General features: G+C 43.7%; 1 protein-coding gene across 1 annotated transcript in view; it reads right to left on the bottom strand.

Annotated features, from left to right (window-relative positions):
• coro7 (coronin 7) overlaps positions 1-16,167 on the bottom strand; it is a gene marked incomplete at its 5' end in the record, with an annotated part of 78,579 nt that extends 62,412 nt beyond the window's left edge. The window contains 2 exons of the mRNA XM_019897350.1: positions 15,247-15,329; positions 15,959-16,167. Coding sequence (XP_019752909.1) covers positions 15,247-15,329; positions 15,959-16,167 — 292 coding nt within the window. The remainder of the gene's footprint in view (positions 1-15,246; positions 15,330-15,958) is intronic.
• Between the last annotated feature and the right edge of the window lie 4,464 nt (positions 16,168-20,631).

Below are 20,631 nucleotides of genomic sequence, written 5' to 3'. Positions count from 1 at the left end.
CCCCCCCCCCCCCCACACACAATTTCCCTTGTTCAAAGGTGCAGTTTCGATCAACGTGCGCAAAAAAGGAGAGCCGGAGTTCCAATGCATCAGGCAGTCCAGATGGAAACAGTTCAAGCATGAGCTGCTGATTGGTTTATAATATAGGTTCTTGGTTTGTAATATAGGTTGCATTCAGAAACTAATGGAAATTGAATGTGCTCTGCTTCTCTGAACACACACTGTCAAAGTGGTGTTAGGGTGCCAGAGTGAATTTTTGATCCACCCTTTGCTGATGGCAGCAAACAAGTTCCACTTGGACTAAACTTCCACTTCCAAATATGTAAACATTTCTCTTTTTAGTTTAAAATGACTTACATTTACTAGAATCCTGCGCAGTAACTGACCAAGAATCCACCTTTGGCCACAATTCGACATGGTATTCTAGTTAAGATAATCGCAAACTCATTAAAAGAAAAAAAAAAAAAAAAAACAGGATATTTTACTCTCCTTCATGTCAGAATCTGTTTCGGACAGTTACGAATGGCGCACAATAAACTAATTTGCGCGCAGCAGCATTACAACACGTGGTCAGGCGGCACGAGTAGGCATGCTGAGTTTTGGCCATATTCACGAGTTTTTATTTGATTGTTTTGTATTCATGGCCTATGAAGTGTTTTAATACAACTTAACTGCTGGAATAGCATAGATTAGTGATAGACAACAGTGCATCGTAAGAATATACAATTTCGCGCAAGCAGGACACAGCTACTGCCAGAGTTTTGTTGTCCATTTAATTTTTGGCCTAGAATTAGTTTTCATACAAATATTTACTGAAACTTCACTACTGCATTAGCTTAAGTTCGAAGGAATGAAACCAATTCATAAACCTAGAACCCTCTGAATTCAGTTTGATGACTTTTTGTTGCAAAAGCGAAATAGTGTCAAGCACAACCACAATTCAAAGGCCAGAAACGGCAACATAATCGAATCCTTTGCCCAGCTCGAGCGCCTTTCTGCCTCAGGCACACGCCCAAGGAAGCCGAAATGACTTCTGTCTAGCGAGCAGCGTTGAGTGCCAAAAGTCACTTGCAGCGCCACAGCAGTCGCAACTTGACCAGCGTCCGAGTGCTTTGTTCGAGCGTATTTGTGTGCCAGACCGTCTGATGCTTTCCCTTCGCCTCGGCTCAGTGTGAAAACCGCCACCACGTTGAACAAACATAAACAGGGGCAGGCCGACGCCGCGTGCCTGCGCGAGTGCCTGCCAGCCCGGGCTGCGGCCTGGAAACGGGTGCAACGGGCAGCTGAACGCGCATGCAGCCATCCCAAGTGGGTGGGTTCGGCTCGGTGGAAAGTTCGCATCAGTGCGCGCAGAACCCGTTGCTGCTCGGAGAACGTAGTAATTCAGCAGACCCCCGTACTAATGTAGCCATTACTTCCCAAGCGACCGCAAGCTAAATGTATCCTCCGTGCGTAGCAGAAAATAGCATAACTGTGGGGAGCGAGAGTGGGGGGAAGAAGATGACAGAAAAACACACGCTATATGCGGATGCCCAAAATGGAGCAGAATGATGGATGGATGACATAAAATTGGAGTCACCAAAGAAGGAAACGACTTAATAGAGACCAGAGAATAAATCAGACAAAAAAGAAGGAGGCGCTATAGATGGATGAAGCATTTCGGAAAAGGGGTAAAGCAGACGCAAGGGTTGACGGGGGTGGAGTGAGGGTCTCTCGAGCTCTACCGCTGCATATTTTCCATCTTAAGAGATATAATTTACAGAAACCACGTGAAGGTCAGAAGCGGGGAACACGCTGCCAACACCATCTCAGCAGCCAGGACGCATTCTCGCTTTCCTGATTTCCTGTCGCTCGGTCTCTTTCTTTCTGGCCGTCAACAGCCTGTAACCTTACGTCTCGCTATCTCATCAGTCAATCGAAAAGGGATTTTGCCGGTTTTCACATCAGGAGGCACTTGTGTCTGTACGACCAGGGCCACGTGTCTTTTAACAGCCATGTTTTTTTTGCAGTGTGGGTTGGGAAGGCGGCTGCAGACTCAACACTTCATATTTATGGTTGAAAATTCAAGAAAAAAAAAGACAAGAGGACAAGAGAAAATGAGTATTGCAGCAAAGGGGTATCAGGTCAGAGCAATATAGCATTTCGAAGACGCAAGAAGTAGGGGTACAGGAGGAGTCGCTTTCCATCTCCTGAGCTAAGGTCTACACTAAAGTTTCCCAAAGGACTAATGATCAGACTCTCAAGTTTGAATCTTTTGCAGGGTTAAGGACTCCCAAGAAGGCTACAAAATCAGTACCTTGGACAAGCCATTGTGTCCCTAAAAAAGATGCAGTTCGTTTCGAAACCAAGTACAGTCAAACCTCGGTTTTCGAACGTCTCGGTTCGCAACCAATTTGGTTTTCGACCAAAAATTTCGAGTTTTTTTATGCCTCGGATGACGAACAAATTTCGGTTCTCGAACGAACTGAGCGCACTTGAATGCACCATTTGACTCCTCTCGCCTTCCTTACACGAGGAAGTGACCGACAAAGACGTACAGTACCTGTATTTGTTCTGTGAAAACCATTAATAAAGTCTGCGTTTAAAAAAAAAATACAACCACAACCACAGCTCTCATTTTTTCAACAAATACAGGTGCGTCTTTGTCCGTCTCCTTCCCTTCTTTTCTTTCGGTCAACTCGAGAGGCGTTCATGACCGCCTCCGAAAAACATTTTTGGCATTTCCTTTATCGAAGCTCCAAGAGTACGATCGGATAAGATAAAATAGGAAAACCTTTAATAGTCTCACAATGGAGAAATTCCCACTTCACAGCAGCAAAGTTATGAGAGGAAGAAGTAGAAGAACAAAATAAATGGGAGCTGCTGGAAAGGCAGCCACTCTCGCGGCGCCATCTTGAAGTCAAAATAACACAACAAGATGTCAGTGGTAGTTATTTATTCCTTTGTTGTGTATTCACAAATGATGAATTCACAATATAAATTCTGTAGGGGGGGCTATATAATTCATTTTGTGATATCCTCGCTTGCTTTTCAGTTTTGATGTATTATTTTCAATTTTTGTAGTTTCATTGAAGTAATCGTTAGTTTACGTTTTTGGTGGCGGTCTTGAACGCCTCTCGAGAATAACGGAAGAAAGCACGGAGACAGACAAAGACGTACCTGTATTTGTTGAGACTGTTTTAAAAAATTAACACCACAGCTCTCCTTTTTTTCGGAGCTGCAACAAAAACTTATTTGATAAAGCAGCGACACAGTTCACTGAACCAACAGCAAGTTATAACATTGGTAGCATGTCTCCAGGAAGGAGCCATCTTGGAGTCGACGTATTACCGTAATGACCATACAAAAGACGCATTGGATTTTAAGGCGCTCGGTGAGCTTTTAAGAAAATTGAAGACTTTTTGGTGTGACCTATGGTGCGGAAAATACGGTATATGATACATTATTGTAGTATGTGATTAAGTGGTCTTGACAGTTTATATTATTTGTACAATATGTTGTTACCTTCATTTCCCTCTTTCTGTGTTTTTATAGTGAGGCGAAAATCACGTGATTTCGGTTGTGTGTCACCTCTGACGTCTGATGTTATTTTGTATGGCGTTAGATGTCACTTCTTTTAAATGGCGGTGCGAGCCATGTGCTGGGGAATGTTAGGGTGATCAACGTCCTGGTCGAATCTGTTGCCGGTAACTGATCAACCGATAGGTGCCTCAAACGCAAACGCATGTCATTTGTGTTATCCTACTACTGGGAAAAACAAAACAAAAAGGGAACTGATGAGCTGATTCAATTGTTTGTTTCAGCATGCTAATTGTTAGCCGCTCATTTTCTATTTGGTGGAATAATAATGCATTTTATTTATAAGCGCCTTTCACAACACTCAAGGACACTTTACAATCAAGGACAAAACAAAAAACAATAAGATGACAGATAAAATGGGACCCAGACACAAATTTTTGGGAGCTAACACGAACAATATTTGTCCTGAGGTGATTCTATTCCTGTTAATATCAACATGATGTTATTCTGGTATTTTTCTTCAAATGGTTTTGAGTTTTTGTTATTTCCTACTTCGGCTGTTTCTTATTTAAGTCATTTGAATTAGTTGACATTTGTTTGTCAATTAACACTTGACCGCTGCACACATTGTACAGAAAGTAATTCACATCGTTTCATGGTGCAGTATTTGAAATGAAATGACAACATAACGTAATTCATTAATATTCAAGATTACATGAACTTTGAATGAACTTTCTCTCCCTTGAAACATCCTACAAACACTTACACTGAACATCCGATTGGCATTTGCACCGACTTTGCAGATACGCAGGACTCTCAATCCGCAGGGCGTTCTTGGATTTAGGAATTTGTTGATATAAACAATGTAAAATATTTAGAATTTTTTAGCTGAGTTAACACACTTGCATTTTGCATCACAAATCTGTGTCTGTGCTTTAAACATTTTCCTACTTCCTCCCTGAGCTGAACCTGAGACTTCTGAGCCTAGCCTATGTATTTTTTATATAAGCATGAACAGCACACTAAATATATAGTGGTTATGCTCGCAAATTCTTCTTTTTCATCGGTGATAACTGTGATGAAGTAGTTTCGGCTGTATGACTGTCATTTCTTGTTGAGGGCTGATAATCTATCGGTCTCTCAGGAAGTAGAGTCGCTATGTCATTTCTTCGTAATGTGGGTGAGGTCAGATGTTGTCCATTGTTGAAGCGCTCACAGTTCAGGTTGTGGAATCTGCCTGTTAGCTACCATAGACAGTAAGAAAGCAACGATGGTCAGGAAGTGTTCAGAACCATCTCCCAAGTGCCACTTGTCCAGCAAGCTCATGTTGTTCCAGTCCAGTGCGACTGAAAAGCCATATCACCTCAGGACACAAGCTGGGAAAGTATGGGTGAAAGGCCCAGCAGTTCTCCAGCTTTGTCCTCTTTAGTCTCTGAAGGAACAAGTGGACGTTTCAATATTTTCCTGCCGTGGGGGGCCTCCTGCCTTGTCCGTACTGGTCTTGCGTTCAAATGTTTATCGAAGGATCTTTGTGCAAAATGTGGTCTTTTCACCCTCTCTTTGAGAGCTGACATTTACAAACGGCATTCAGTAGAATCCAGCAGCAAAGCAAGAACAGCAGGACGCGTGACATCAAGGTACAAAAGAGGACCAATGCTCATTTTCATGGGTTTCCATGAAAAAAAAAACCCTAAGAACCAGCAAAACTCCTACTCTATCCAGATAAGCATCGCCTATGTCATGCCTGAATGCATCTCAAAAGACACACTTGCCCGATTCCCTTTGTCACCACAACTGTCAAACAATGATAAATATTGTTTGGATAGTGGTCCATAACACAAGCTTGACTTCACGTGCAAGTCTAAAAGACATTAAATGCATGGGACTGACCATTCTCAATTGCCTGTAGCAATGGAGGCCCTCCACCTCATGCTTGGGCTGCAATCTAACGCACACCTGCACCTTGAATGCCTCCAATGCACTCGCTGCGCACCAGATGATGGAACAAAGCCCCTATATAATGACGTTAAAGGCATTGCAAAGCTCGTTGTCTCCACAAGGCAGCGGGAGGCGAGTGCAAAAGGCTTAATGGATGAACAGGTCAACAAAGTACAAACCTTACGGGAGGAAGTTTTCCCGATTGACGACTGCACCAGTGCCGTGACGTACTTCCGATCTTGCCACTGAGACTTTAATGGCAGTTCAAGCTTTCAGGTTTTTCAGTCCGACAATGTTGCCCCTGTTGTGAATGGAGCAGGAAGTTAACCGGATGGTAATTTGCCAATCGCAAGAGAAATCAAATGGCAAGCTGGCTACATCACGGACTTGGCGCAAGTAGTCCGTATCTGATGGACATGGCTTTACTCGTAACCAAGCTAAAGAAATTAAGGACAACCCAAACAACAGAGGGCTTACAAGTCCACAAATCCGAGTCCTTTTCTAGAGCGAGTTGGTCACTGGGGGCCCCCCCAACCTTGCACAAAACGTCCACACAATTGCCGGCTAACTAATTGACCTCACTGAAATAACATAAGGAGGCTTCATACTGAGTTGATGCTTGAGCAGAAAAATTTACAGAGCCCTCTCAGTTGGACTCCTAACCCCAAGGGTCCTCAACCTTTTCTTCTCTGAGTCCAATCCCAACCTGCTTTTGCACAATGGGCAACTTATTTCCTGGCCACCACACATGCCCAACTATCCCCTCTGTCTGCATTTCTATGTCCATTTTTAAAATCTGCTGAGGGTAGGGCCAAGTGCACTTGCTTTGGACATGTCCATGTCCACAGAGCCCCAAGAAGGAGTGCAAGGAGGCCCGTGCAGGTGCAGCAGCGCCGCTTTTGTTGCCATAACATTTCCTGACAGGTGAGAGAAATCTGACAGGCAGCAATTTGTCTTAACTACAAACACACAGTACTTACCATTTACCATGAAAAGATTTGCCTGTCTAATTTCACTTTAAAGGGTCTTTACAGATGCCAATTTGTTCCCAAATACATTACAGACGTGCAAAGCCTGAGACCCATGTTGTAGTCACTTGTAGGAATATAACGTGAAACAGTTTTTCACCATTTCAGTTTGGGCTTAAGGTTTTGTTCAGATGGTTCAAATGGGCTCAACGTCTCCATGTCAACAACAAAAGTTTATACAGTGGTACCTGTACTTACGAACGTCTCTTCATACGAATTTTTCAAGTTACAAAACGTTTCAACAGGAAAATATTGCCTCTTATTACGAAAGAAATTTCAAGATACGAAAGGTAACAATACTGTATGGCCTGCTCGCTCGCAGCTCCGAGTTTCCTGAACGCAACATACTTATCGCTGCTCTGCTATTGGCTATTACCGAGCATCTTCCTGGCATCCCATTGGCTGAGAGGGACCTCTGCCGTATATTTCTGTGTGTGTAGATACATATGTGTCTATGCAGCATCCTCGTCATTCGCCCCTCAGGCCATGAGGTGTTCCGACAGTTTTACGTAAATGTGAATCACTCAGAAAAAGGGTTCCCTAATCGGGCGATCACTCACGATGCTGATGTTTGGCGTGAAAATTTTCGAAGGATTGTTAAAAGTCGACAAAAATAAACGTCGTTGGATCAATTCTTTACAAAATGCCAGGCAAAAACCACTTTTGAGAGAGAACGTGGACTAAAGAGGGTAAAAAACAATGAGGACGCAGTTAATTAAAAGTTCAATGATCATCATTATGCACAACTCATTTATTTTGCAATAATCTTATTGTAACATGTATTTGTTACAAATTTGGATGCATTTTTGTGCTTTAGGAAACAATTATTTCTGAATTTGGGGTGGCACGGGGATGGGAATGAATTAGGGCATTTACATGGAAAATACGTCTCTTCTAATTTTCTCATTAAGAAATTTCTTCCAGAACCAATTAATTTCGAAAGTAGGGGTATCACTGTAGCCGATAAAGTGAGCATCTACTTGGGTGGAGCTGTTGATCTGTGGTAATCTATTCGACTAGAAAACACTATTTGAGGAAAGATGGTAGGCTCATTGCAATTGGGAGTCACTTCACAGCAAATTGGCATTGGAGGCTGAACAGTAGAGGCGCCATTCATTCGCCTGACAGACAGAACTCGCTGAAGCGGGACATTGCCATGTCCAAAATTCCAACTTATACCGACGCCGCGGCTTCACACATTCCAGGTGTGACATTTGGTGTGAAGACAAAGGGGCCGTGGGGAGTGAGCATGGACAATAGCAGGGGAAAGTCGTCTGCAATGACTAGTGTGTAAGCGGACAGAGAACTCCGTCCAATGAGAAAACGCACTACCAAAATGACACACAAATAAAGTTGACTGGTGGCTACATCAGCCGCATTGCCACTAAATGAAGCGTGGCATATTTCCCCCCTGCTTGGCTGCCATTGACTTGTTTCCATAACGTGGGAGGAAAAATGGCAGCCACATGGGAAGGGACATCAACTGGCCAGGAGCAAATGCTACCAACTACTCAGACCAATTCACTCGCGGTGAATTCTTTTCAACGAGCAGGGTGGAGGGATTCAGATGACTTTTTTTTCTCCCAAGAGGAGATGATAGCAAATGTTGCAAACTCAATCGAAAAAGTGGCCATTGAGATGGCGTCATATTTGTGTAGTACAGATTCAAGACATTAAATCATGGAATTTGGGTGAAATATTTTCAGTCTCGGTTCAGCACATCAGGAAAATGGCATATTACAGTACTTAAGGACCAAAATATTGGCTTTGGCTCAAACCACCACTCAATACAGGTTGCCTCAGTTTCAATTTCAAAGTTGTACTTGGTAAGTATTAAAGCCACATTGCATCGAAAGCCTCAGTCGGGACAAGGCATTTTAAAAATGGACAACCATAAAGACTGACGTTCTCTGGTCACATTTTAGCCGAGAGGGATGCAGGGCAAAGTGCAGACAGGAAGACTAGAGCCCAGATTCAAACTCCAAACTCAGAACTATGAGGCAGAAGTGCTAACCACTTGTGCATAGTGTTGCCTAAAGAAAGAAAGACCGTGCAATAGAACACTATTTAATAACTCATCCGATGAACGTCAAACAGTGGTTGACATCAGTGGTCCCCAACCCCCGGGCCGCGGACCGGTACCGGTCCGTGGGTCATTTGGTACCACACAGAATGAATAAATATCTTATATTTTTTCTGTTTTATTCATTTCGGAATCTGAAAGATGTTTTATTTTGAAAATTCACCAGATTCTCTGTTACATCCGTCTACAGTACGTCACTGTTGACACAGGTTAAGGCGCGCTTCTCGCCCACATGATAGGTTACCGCTAAAATAAAACCCAAGAGCTAGCAAAATGAGTAAAAAACAAACGTCTTTTGGAAGGGGAAAAGGCCCAGCCAGGAGACAGAAGAGGAGTCATTGACTTTCAAGAAAAAGAAAACTACATTTAATAGACAGTATCAGGAGTCCTACTTAAAATATGGATTTATCTCAACGGGAGATTCCCATGCACCAAGCCCACTCTGCATAAGATGCAGCGATGTTGAGTCGTATTTTTCATGCACTTTGTATTTGCAGTGTATTTTATTTTGAAGGCAAATTTAAACATGACCATAGCGACCAGAGAGTGTTTCGGCCAGATAGGATGTTCCTCGTATCATGATTCTTGTTTATTATTATGTTTAAAAAATACCAGTTTTCATGCAGGTTAGATCATGTTATTTTGTTGTAAGGATGGTCCCTGAAAATAATCTGACATTAAACCGCTCCGTGGGGCAAAAAAGGTTGGGGACCGCTGGTTTACGTTATCCATATGGTATTGGCTTCGTCGGCTTGGACGTCGGCTGACCAGCTACTAGAAACCTGCTTTTGCCAATGGAATAGGCGTCATTAGTTAGAACGGGGGTTGGCAACACGTGGCTCCGGAGCCGCATGCGGCTCTTTAGCGCCACCTGGTGCTAGCCTATGTATGTATTAAAATGTTTGACAATGGAAAAAGATGGGGGAGTGAAAATATATTTTTTGTTTGAATATGGTTTCTGGAGGAGGACAAACATTCTTAACATTTTCCGATGCTATAAAAATATGTCGAATACATATTACATTTTTAAGCTAAAGCAGACTTTGTCGTTTTGATAGTAGGCTAATATATTAATATCAATACATACAGCATGTGTTGCCTTCTTTCTGAGGCTTTTAATTTGTTGCGACTCCAGACACATTTGTTTTTCGCTTTTTTGGTCCAATATGGCTTTCAACATTTTGGGTTGCCGACCCCTGAGTTAGAAGAATCGGATTTAATAAGAAAAAAAAAAAAAAAAAAAACAGAAAAAAAAGGGGGAAAATAGTCAAAAAGATATTTTCACGCTAGAAATTCAAGATGGCTAATAATGATCGAGATGAATACTCCCTCTCACTAAAGTCCATGCAACCGTTTTTGAGAGTTCACCAGAATCCCACTTGATCGTTCCCTTTGGGCCGTTCCTCTCCTTTATCGAGCTCGGAGGTGTGCAGTGACAATCTGGTCAGAGGCAGCGACGGAGGCCGCGGGGGCTGTGCGGTGGGCGGAAACCATCTAACTAATGGGAAACACACTTCTCTCCACCGCTGAAGTCATTTTTTTTTCTTCCCCTCCCCCTTCCACAGCAAAGAGCGTCATCAGGATTTGGTAGACGGCATGATTTAAAGAGCCTTAAAGCTGCTCCAGTTTTTGAAGGGGGGGGGTGGGGGGTGCAACGGTGTAATTTATAAAAACACGTCCAGGTGTAAAACCTGAGGATATATAAGAATTAAGGAGCACAGATAAGATCGGAGACACTGGAGTGACAAGACAAATTGGCGCAAATGGGACCTGGAATATTTAGAATCCCTCCAAGTGCCTGTCGTCTGGCAACTCTCTCTGGACCTGTCAACGTGGCTCCAACGCAGTCCTCGCACTGACACTCAACCCCTCGCATTGCATCCATATGTTTTGCGATGAATGCCCTTGCACTGTTTCCACTTAAGGCCCGCATCTGCTGCCAGCCTTCCTCACGTCTTCATCAGAAAGATCGGCTACTGGAGTTTTGCCCTCAAGGGAAAGGTGAAATGTGCCAAAATGGAATTGGGACGGCCCAAAATACAGCAAAGGCTTCTGTGCATGGAACAGATCCCAGACACTTGAGCTAGCTAGCGCATTGGATTTGATAAACGGCAAAACTAAAAAATGTTTTCCCCCATCTGTTGACCAAAGCATTATCTGCAGCTGCTGCTGTTTTATGTATTTTGGTACAGGATGGAAAAAACCTGGGCCGGACGGTCTCCAAAACTCCCCAAACGCATTACGGCTTTGTGCGACTACCGTAACCACGTCCTCAACTGCCACGTCCTTTGATGTGTCATCATCCGCCACTTGCGTCTGCTTTAACTTAAAAATGCGAACCACAAAAGACATTCAAGCGAAGGTGAATGGAAGAAAAGATGGAGGAGGTCGGAAGGAAGGACGGACGAAGAGAGGGAATTTTTTTTTCCCACCCCATTTTTCTTTCTGTGGCAACTTCACACAAAAAGGAGCCTGTGGGATGAAACCAAAATCCTCTGTGAATTATTTTAAATATCCTGTGCTAAAGACTGCATACTTCCATGTGTGAGTGCATGTTTTTTTTTCTTCTCTTTTTTGACTCCATTCGGTTTTGAACTCAAATAAAATTTCAAATAGAATTCCACATCCTGGGAACTTAGCAAACTTGAACTCAACTAGTGCAGAAAGTCAACATATTGGTGGAACAAAATGAGCGGTAAGGAAAAAGGACTCTTGGTGTCTGTATTTGTGCTATGTTGGGGGGTCACCGTGTGACTTTTGATCTTCTAAAACACAGGTGTCAAACTCAAGGCCCGGGGGCCAGATCTGGCCTGCCATGTCATTTTATGTGGCCCGCGAAAGCAAATCAATCATGTCAACTTCTACAATGATTGTTAAAATCTGTACCAAAATTTCAACTTATCATATATAATAAAGAAGTGAGATATGGTCAGCATCTTCTTGTTACCAAATCCCTCATTACACTAATTGAAACAATTGTTGAGTGAACCATTATTCTTGACTTCATTATATGTTTTCATACTCATAACGGCCCTCCAAGGGAAACGGTCACTACGATGTGGCCCGCGACAAAAATGAGTGTGACACCCCTGTTCTAAAACATCAATGGAGCTCACATTAGCTTCTACAAAACGCCTTTCAAGGTTCCCTGCTCAACCCAAAATGATATAATAAAGCAAAAAATACAATGCACTTGCCAACGCTAGTCAAAACAGCGTCCTCTGATTAATTTTGCATTTGCGTAATAGAAATGAAACCTAAATAATTAATGTGAGCGTGGTGCCGTGTTTGGCAAGATCTTGACCAACTGCAAATTGGAAATGACGTCAAGGCACGAGTGGAAATTTACCTGCCACCAGAGGGCTCCACTAAATTGGGTTGGTCTTTCCGCAGTTCTTGTTTTTTTTTTTTTTACGCATTATTAGCCAATTTAAAGCACCGAACCTGGTTTGAGAACAGATCTTTCACTGCTCTTGAAATGTGTCGTATGTGTTCATTCTGCAAGACTTGGTAAATTGGTTGCTTCAAGACTGAAAGTGTGGATGTTGTTTTGAATCTAAAATGGAGCCCCCATAAGCTGGTACGCTTTAAACTTGTGTTTATTTTAGAGGGTGGGGAATACTTCATACATTCAAGTAAACAGCAGTTGATAAAGCTATGTACGCTCAAAGTAATGGTAAAAAATGTACGGTAACTGAGTTTTGCCCTTTTAGGACAGCCCCTCCCTGTTTTTTTTTTTTTTTTTTGGGGGGGGGGGGCGGTGGTCAAGCCTCCCTCTGTTGCCAGTGAATCCCAAATTTCAACCCTAAATGACTAACAGATTGCGGAGCTTCATGTTTGATCTGTCAGAACACCGCGTTCAGGTTCTTTGACGTTTTGAAGTTTCCGCAGATGAAGTGCCAAGTGGGATGGGGACATTCACCTGAGACTTGTAATTTGGACACTTTCAGCAGCATTTAATACGCACTGCTGTCCGACGAACGAAAACAAAGGAGAGCGAGGTCAAACTATGGCGCAAATGTTCTGAATTTGGACTTTTGTATGCTTTGGTTAGCCACGCTGCAGCTGCACCTAATCCCCCACAGGAAAGCCTTCATCTGGGACTGATTTTGCAGAGCGCCCGGGCTCTGATCGAAGAAAGGGGTGAGTGTTCCCTGCCTCTCCTCGATCTGTCTGATTAAAGGGGAGGGAGCCTGGCTAAATTCCATCTGATGACTGGAACCTGCACTCAGGCACGACCCCGCTAGAAAAACACACAGAAATAGACTACATGGAGAGGGTGCGCATTTGCACCAGGTGTGCTACGCAAAAAAAAAAAAAAAAAAACGCTCTTTGCCTCAGTTAACTTCGAAGTGTGGATTCAGTTCCCGCTCAGTGATGGTGTAAATGTGAGTGTGAAAAGTTGCCCGGTGAATGACTGGCGACCCATGTAGGTTGCCGTCTGCTTTTCACCCGAAATTCACTTGGATCGCCCACCAGCAACCCGCAGGATAAGCGGCAATAAAAAAATTTAAAAAAAAAAAATTTAAAAAAATAAAAAAATGGCTTGACCTGATCTCTTTGTATGCTGGTTAATAACAATGCAATGCACGGTCATGAGAAGACAAAGAAGGTGTTGCCTTGTTCTCAGAAGTGGTGCCCGACCCCGGGCTGCGGATGTTGACCCAGTTTGAGAGCCAACATTTTTTTTTCCCCCTTTAAAATCAATCACTAGATTCGACTCTTTCCAGTCCTGCAACTACAGTATAACACAGAAGATCAAATCAATAACCCGAGTGAGATTTGTACTGTTGTTTGTGTTGACGATATTTTGAGCAGTAAATCATCGCCGCCGCAACTCATCGCAAATTGTGACATGCCCCTTTGTACCTTTGAAAAGCTTCACGTTCCAAGACATCTGTTGCCGATAAACTGGTACAAATCACAACACGATAACGTTTTAAGGGCAAGTCAAGTCAAAATACTTGTTGTGCAAAGCAAAAGTTAGTTGCTATGAAGAAAACACAAAGAAGATGACGATGACGACGATGATGAAGAAGCAGCAACAGTTGTCATGGCAACTAACTTTTGCTGTGTTCTGGTAGGTCCAAAAGTGCAGTTTGCGTTCCAAAATGTGAACATATCCCTGCCGCAGTTGTTATTTTGACTCTGAGCCCCTCCAAAATAACAACATTACCCCTTCATTATTCTCTATTCCAAATGATTCCACCCACAGCCCAATTCTACTGGCTGGAGCGCACGGCCTCTTCAACTTTGTGGCAATCCCAATGAAAACAGTCCTACTGAAAACTGTGGACGGGCAAGGCTAACGTGATAGAATCCAGGCTGCTGCTCCAATTACAGCCCATGTTTACCGCAGCCCTTTTAATTAGGAACAGGCAAGCAAAAAAAAAAATAAAAAAAAAGAACACATATCTCTTTATGTGTACTTTGGACCTAAAAATGACAGGGAGGAAATACTCCGCTGTGCATGCTTGACTTCAAGCCTCCTCAGCTGCGCACGCACGCACGCACGCACGAACTGGCATAGTTTAATTTAATGGAGCGCGGCGACAAATGGAAACAAAGTCTCCTTTTGATGGCTGCATTTGTCGACACATGCGCTGAGGCAAGGATCAACACAAACAAAATTACTCAGGAGAAAAGCCGCCATGCCATGATAACACACAAACGTCCAACCGACCGCAAGGAACCCGAGGGCAAGCCGGTTGCGGCAGGGGGAACGCCTTGAATGAAGGCAGTGTATAAAAAAGGCTGTTGTAAGGACCGTCCAGTCGAGGCACACGTGGAAGAGACAGACCTTAATATTTGTTTACTCAACATGAAGAGGAATAATTGTGACTGTGCTCGACTCTATAAAAGGGGAAGCATTTCTTTGTCCAAAGCACATTTTTGGAATAACATGAAACAATTATTCCCCATCCATTTTCGTCCTTGACCTCAGAGAGGCGGGTGAGTTGAAGTTCATCCCAGCTGACTTTGGGTGTGAGACCATTTCAATCATTGCACGGAAGCGCCTACGTAATGTTTTATATTTGTGTTATGTATGTATAATTGTTCACTTCCATGTTGTCACGCCTGTGGAGCTATTTACGTGCAATCGGGGCATCTGCGCAAGCGGTTTTTTTTTTCAGGTGTGTGTAACAGTCATATTGGATACGTGTCACTCAGAACCAACTGCAACTATTTGACAGTCACGACATCAGAATTGGGCATTGTGTAAATCCAGACTTAAAAGCTGGCTCTGATGGCTCGATGAAACAGAATACTTTTCGAAACAGCTCTGCATCGCACAAATCCCCTGCAAACTGGATTCCCGGCTGCATTCCTGCTTTCCGTCGGCCCTCAGCAGCCACGTTTGGAAAAATAAACGCAGCGACTGCAGTGGCAAAAGCAGTTGAGGTGTCAAAGTGCCGACTGCGGTCGCTTCACCCCGTCATAGCGGTTATGAATAGAAGGATGCATTCAGAGGGCATCGCCGTGTGAACGTGGAGGTACGCCGCGACAACTACAGGAGGTCCACATTGCTGTCTTACAGCATAGCGAAACCTCATAGTGTGACAACAGCTTCCACGCATCCCACACACAGGGTTCGGCGAAGACATGCAAGCGCGAGGCGTCATGACAGTGACTTACAACGAGGGACCCCCGCAGGTTGCACACTTGTACGACACTTACCCGCTGGAAGTGCCAAAGGTCTGAGACCTCACAGAAGAAGTCAAGTTCCGGCTGTCCCAAAGCCTCACCTCACGGTTACGCACCTAAAAACAGAACAGAACTTATTTACGGGAGACGCAATGTGCACGTATCAAGTTTGAAGGAGCCGATTCGTTTGAAATACAAATAGAACAATCAGAGTGCAGCATAGAACCAACATGGTACACTCCAGTGGTGGGGAAACCTTTGTGCTCAAGAGTCACATTCGATTTTTAAAATGGACAGCTGGGCCAGTTATTTTTCGTTAAAATGCGCCTTTGAAATTGCTGATTTTAGATGTGTATTACATACAATCTGATTTATTCACCTTGCCTGGTGACCTGACATATGTGGATTTTTGGCCTGTTTTACTGCCACCTCTCCTCTCTCCTTCCCCACACTAATCTTGGAATATGGGCTCGGGACATCAGCCAAATAAGATAAGATCAGATAAGATAACCTTTATTTGTCCCACACTGGGGAAATTTGCAGTCTACAGCAGCAAAAGGGGGGGGGGGGCATTTGGGCTGTTCCTGTGGATGATTCAGCATCAACCAACTGGGACAGGTCCTGAGGGGAACCACTTCCCAGAGGCGTCTACCTGTGGCTCAATTTTCCATCATTTGTCTCTTTTCAAGCAATTTGTATCGGAACATTTAGGGAAGCAAACTGAGCAAAATGAGTTCCTTCTTACCCTATCAAAGCCAGTCGTCAGCAGAAAGTCATCCTTGGCCCACAGAATGCGAGAGTCTTTGTTGTTCTGAAGGCAAGCGGCACTCTGTGAGACAGACAATGCAAACAACCTCTTGATCTTGACATTTGGGAAATGTTGACAGGGACGTATTCGGGATTGTTGCTGAGCGATAGGTGAGGCGAGCAACAGCGGATGCTGCGGAAGTGCCTCTTACAGATGTTTGTCTTTGGACAGACCACAACTTGTCCCATGAAAGGAGACATTGTTTTTTTTTTTTTCGTTGGGGCCTGGTGTGCACCTTAAGATTACCAACCTGTGACGTTACGTCTGTCTATCCTAACTGTACACAGTCTTCGGTATACTGTCAAAACAGCTCATTTTGATTGGCTGTTTTCAAAAACAGATGACACGTTTTGAGATGTGTAAAAACAACAGTGACTGTTGAAATAAGGGAATGTAATAGCAGTGTCACATTGAGGAATGGTTTGCACGTATGTGGCTCAATTACGGAAAGTCATGTTGTTTGAAGACTCTCTGTGCATCGCTGTGCTTGTGTGTGTGATCTGTTGTTTGTCGGTATTAGCCTTGCAATTGGCTGGCGACCTGTCCAGGTCGTACGCGCTCTCTAGTCAGCTGGTGATAGGATGCAGCTCACTTGCAACTCGAATGAGTACAAGCAAAAAATATCAAAGGGAAGGCTGGGCGGGTGCTTCAAGGCCACCAATTTGACAAAATAGCTCTTTGTAATTGAACGTAGGCAAGAACCTTTTATTTGGAGCGACACTGTCGCAATTACGATTTCTTGAAAAGCCTCCAAGCTTCAGCTGACTTTAAACAAAAAAAAAAGGGCACTGACCAATATTGTGCTTTTTCATAATGGCTACAACTCAATGGATTTGCCAGAGCACATGAGCCTGCGCAAATTACAGGTGTCGTCATATATTAAATAGAGGGCCGCAAGCGTGGCTGGACATCAGGAGCTGATTAGCGCTCTCACAAGTACGCCGCCTGGTTTTCACAGCGCTTCTAAATGGCAGCACAAGCTGGAAAAAAAAAATGGCAAACATAAAAGGGGCTAAGGTGTGAGCTGCCAAGTTGCCCTCCTGAAAAATGAGGCACCTTTTTCGAATAACTTGGCACTGCGCCTTACACCCGGCAAGGTTCAAGTCTGTGTGAGGCTTGTAAAACTAACCCTCCATCCATTTTCTACAATGCTCCTCATTAGGGTCTGGAGCAAATGCCAGATGACTTGAGGGAAAGAAGCAGGCTACACCCTGGACTGCTCACCAGACAATTGAGGGGGAACAAAGAGACAACCGAACTCAATTTTGTGTCTTCGGAGCATGTAATGAAGCGGAATAGAAGCCACGTAAGAGTGGGGAGAACGGCACACAGAAAGGTCAGAGCGGCGATTCAAAGTCGGAATCCCAGAACATGCAAACCACAAGGCTATAAAACAAACTAATACAGAAGAGCAAATAAAAAACAAAAACAAAAAAACAGTCACTTAATTCCTGTTCCACTTTCCAGATGATGTTCCGGGAAACAAGATCACGAAATGCAATCTGAAATTGTCAGCTTCCCGAGGGGTCTGATGATTTCATACCGCGTCAATCAGATGTTTCCTTGTTCCTCGCCTGCAGCCTCACAGCGTGTTTCTTCGTTAAATGCTCATGGGTGCAACAGAAGTACTTGGGCACAAGACAATGGTTTCTCTTGTGGTCCGCCGACTGTGTTTATCGGTCGCGCTGTTGGTTTCAAAGTAGATTTATTGCACTTAACACAAGCTACCACACTTGTCGACGGCAAATCTCAGCCCTGCAGGGAAAGTCGAGGCATAAAGCAGCAACAAGACGTCATGTCTTCTGGCTTTGGGCGTGCTCCGAAAATATTAGCTAAGAGGCATTCGGCAAACAGTTTGCTGATATGTTTTTCGTGCATGCTCCTCAAAGTTAACAGAGCGCTGACAGAGTTAATGATGAGTCCGGGCTTGAATAAACACTCCAGATTAATTTTCAGCCCGCAGGCAGCCGCGTGGCTCGTGCGAGAAAGTGAAGTCACGTTCGCCTGGATGAGAGCATGTGTGCTGAGGACGATGACAAATAGTCCACATGTGTACAAGAGATCCAGGGGATACAAAGTCCCAAGACAAATTAGAAAGACTGAAACGCAGGCACATAAACACAAACGGAGGAGGATTCATTGTCACTGAGTTGATCACCGGGCCGACTGGTCCATTTCCTTCCAGGGGCAAGATGACACAGAGCTGGCGTTCGCACCAAACTAGGAATAAGTTGAGCCCAGACTATTTTAGCCTGCTTCAAGGTCTGTCCAACATTGGATTGTATTCAAAAATCAACACATGGGCATCATTTACGATTACTTCTGAAACGCTGAACAATGCTTCCAAGGCAACTGGACAACACTCATTCCAAGGAAAAAAAAAAACCCAAACAAACTACTTCTCTGATAGTGGATCAAAATGTTGAAAATACACAAAGTTCTAGTGAAGCAAACAAGTGCAGTTGTGCCATAATAGCGTCCCTCCGGTCTTGGATGGGAGCTGATTTAACGGTTATACTTGAGGCCAGCAGCTCTGAAGGGCCCCTGCTGATTTAAGTGCCGGGTCAGAGCGATGTGATGTTTCAGTCGTAGAAAGCTAGCGCTCAAGGCCAGCCAGAGGTCGCGGCATCTGGACCTGCGAGTTCATAAAGGTTGCCAAACAGCATCCATCCTCTGCAGTCATAAATCTGAAGCGAAAATGAAAACGTATCATCGAAAAAAAAGGAAAACAGAGGAAATGAAGTCAGGGAATGTCAGCGCAGGTGTCTGCAAGGAGACCGCGGAAAGCAATTACAGACAGGAACATTCGGGGAAACGATAAGGTGATGATGAGACAAAAGGAAGTTGAAGTTAATCAGCGGTCTGCCCAATCTGATCTTGATAGCTTGGTTCTGCGGCCTGCGCCAGAGTACATAAGTGATCACTCCATCCGTCTGTGTCATCCGCCCCCTTCAGTATTTCACTTTTTGGCCATCCAAAAGGCAGACCGTGTCACTTGCGGGGAATGTTGGTTCACCCACCAGGATGAATATCAGGTGTCTGCGTCCACATCTGGGAACAATCAAAGCCGTTTTGCTGTCTCTTTCCACGGAGTTGTGTGCGAGCTCGTGGGGGGTGTTTGGCAGAAAAGGAAGGATTCCTGGGTGAAGGAAGATCAAGAGCTTTTCCTTCATTCGTTGCTTTGCTTTTCCTGCTGAAGTGGAGAAGACTGTGACACGTGAGGCTCATCTTTGGCTATTGATGTGAAATCAGGCTGTCTTATACTTCTCTCTTTATTTTCCTTACTTGGCAGAGGTAATGTTTTGGTTCGTGCAATAGTAGGATGAGTTAAATTCTACTTAAATCCTTGTAAAGAAAAAAAAAAGTATGTTTTCTAAATTTGACACCAAAGACAATAGTGTTGTAAACAACCCTCCCATATTTGAAATGCCAAATACAGTGATACCTCTACTTACGAACGTCTCTTCATACAAAATTTTCAAATTACGAAACGCCTCAACAGGAAAATATTGCCTCTTGTTACGAAAAAAATTTCAAGATACGAAAGGTAAAAAGACAGTATGGCCTGTTAGTCGCAGAGTTTCCTGAACGCAACATACTTATAGCTGCTCTGCCGTTGGCTATTACCGAGCATCTTCCTGGCATCCCATTGGCTAAGAGGGACCTCTACCGTACGTGTCTGTGTGTGTGTAGATAGATAAATAGACAAATATCTGTCTATGCAGCGTCCTCGTCATTCGCCCCTCGGGCCATGAGGTGTTCCGACAGTTTTACGTAAATGTGAACCACCCAGAAAAAGGGTTCACCAGTCGGGCGATCGCTCACTATGCTGTGAGCCTTGGACATTCTCGAAGGATTGTTAAAAGCCGACAAAAGCAAAGGTCCTAGAATCAGTTCTTTACAAAATGCCAGGCAAAAACCACTTCTGAGTGAGAACATGAACTCAAGAGGGCAAAAAACAATGAGGACACAGTTAAAAGTTAAATGACCTTCATTTTTCTTCTTTATTCTTTGTTTTGTACATTATCCACAACTCTCATTTACTGTGCAATAATCTGATTGTAACAGATATTTGTTACATATTTTGATGTATTTCTATGCTTTTATAAAACATTTATGTCTGATTTTGGGGGTGCTTGGAATGGATTAGGGCATTTACATGGAAAACGCGTCTCTACTTCCTAGTTAAGAAATTTCTTCCAGAACCAATTAATGTCGTAAGTACAGATGCCACCATATATAAAATGAAGCTTCAGAATGATGAAAACTCAAACCGGCGTCCCAATCAGACGCTGTGGGCGTGCCGCTGAATGTGATGAAACCACGCCCTGCTCAAGTGTCAACTGTCAATCAAATACCATTACTTCGACCTGGAAAAATGATTGTTACTCTATCTGGAGTCTTTCTTATACCTCCCCATAATTCATATTTGAGCTGCAAAAATATCTTCACATTAAGCCCCCGGTGGCTGCAATACATCCCACTGGGTCATCAGAGTTTTGCCAAAGCTCGACAATGAGGCACTCTAAAGCAGGGGTCCCCACCCGAATCACCAGTCAATACACCGACAATCAAGTCAGATTTGTCTTTTTTAAAATGTTCTCGCCTTC

Source organism: Hippocampus comes, unplaced genomic scaffold (assembly GCF_001891065.2).
Source record: "Hippocampus comes isolate QL1 unplaced genomic scaffold, H_comes_QL1_v1.1 scaffold238, whole genome shotgun sequence".
Taxonomy (NCBI): domain Eukaryota; kingdom Metazoa; phylum Chordata; class Actinopteri; order Syngnathiformes; family Syngnathidae; genus Hippocampus; species Hippocampus comes.
Note: the sequence above shows the minus strand (reverse complement) of the source record. Positions and strands in the feature narration are given on the sequence as shown.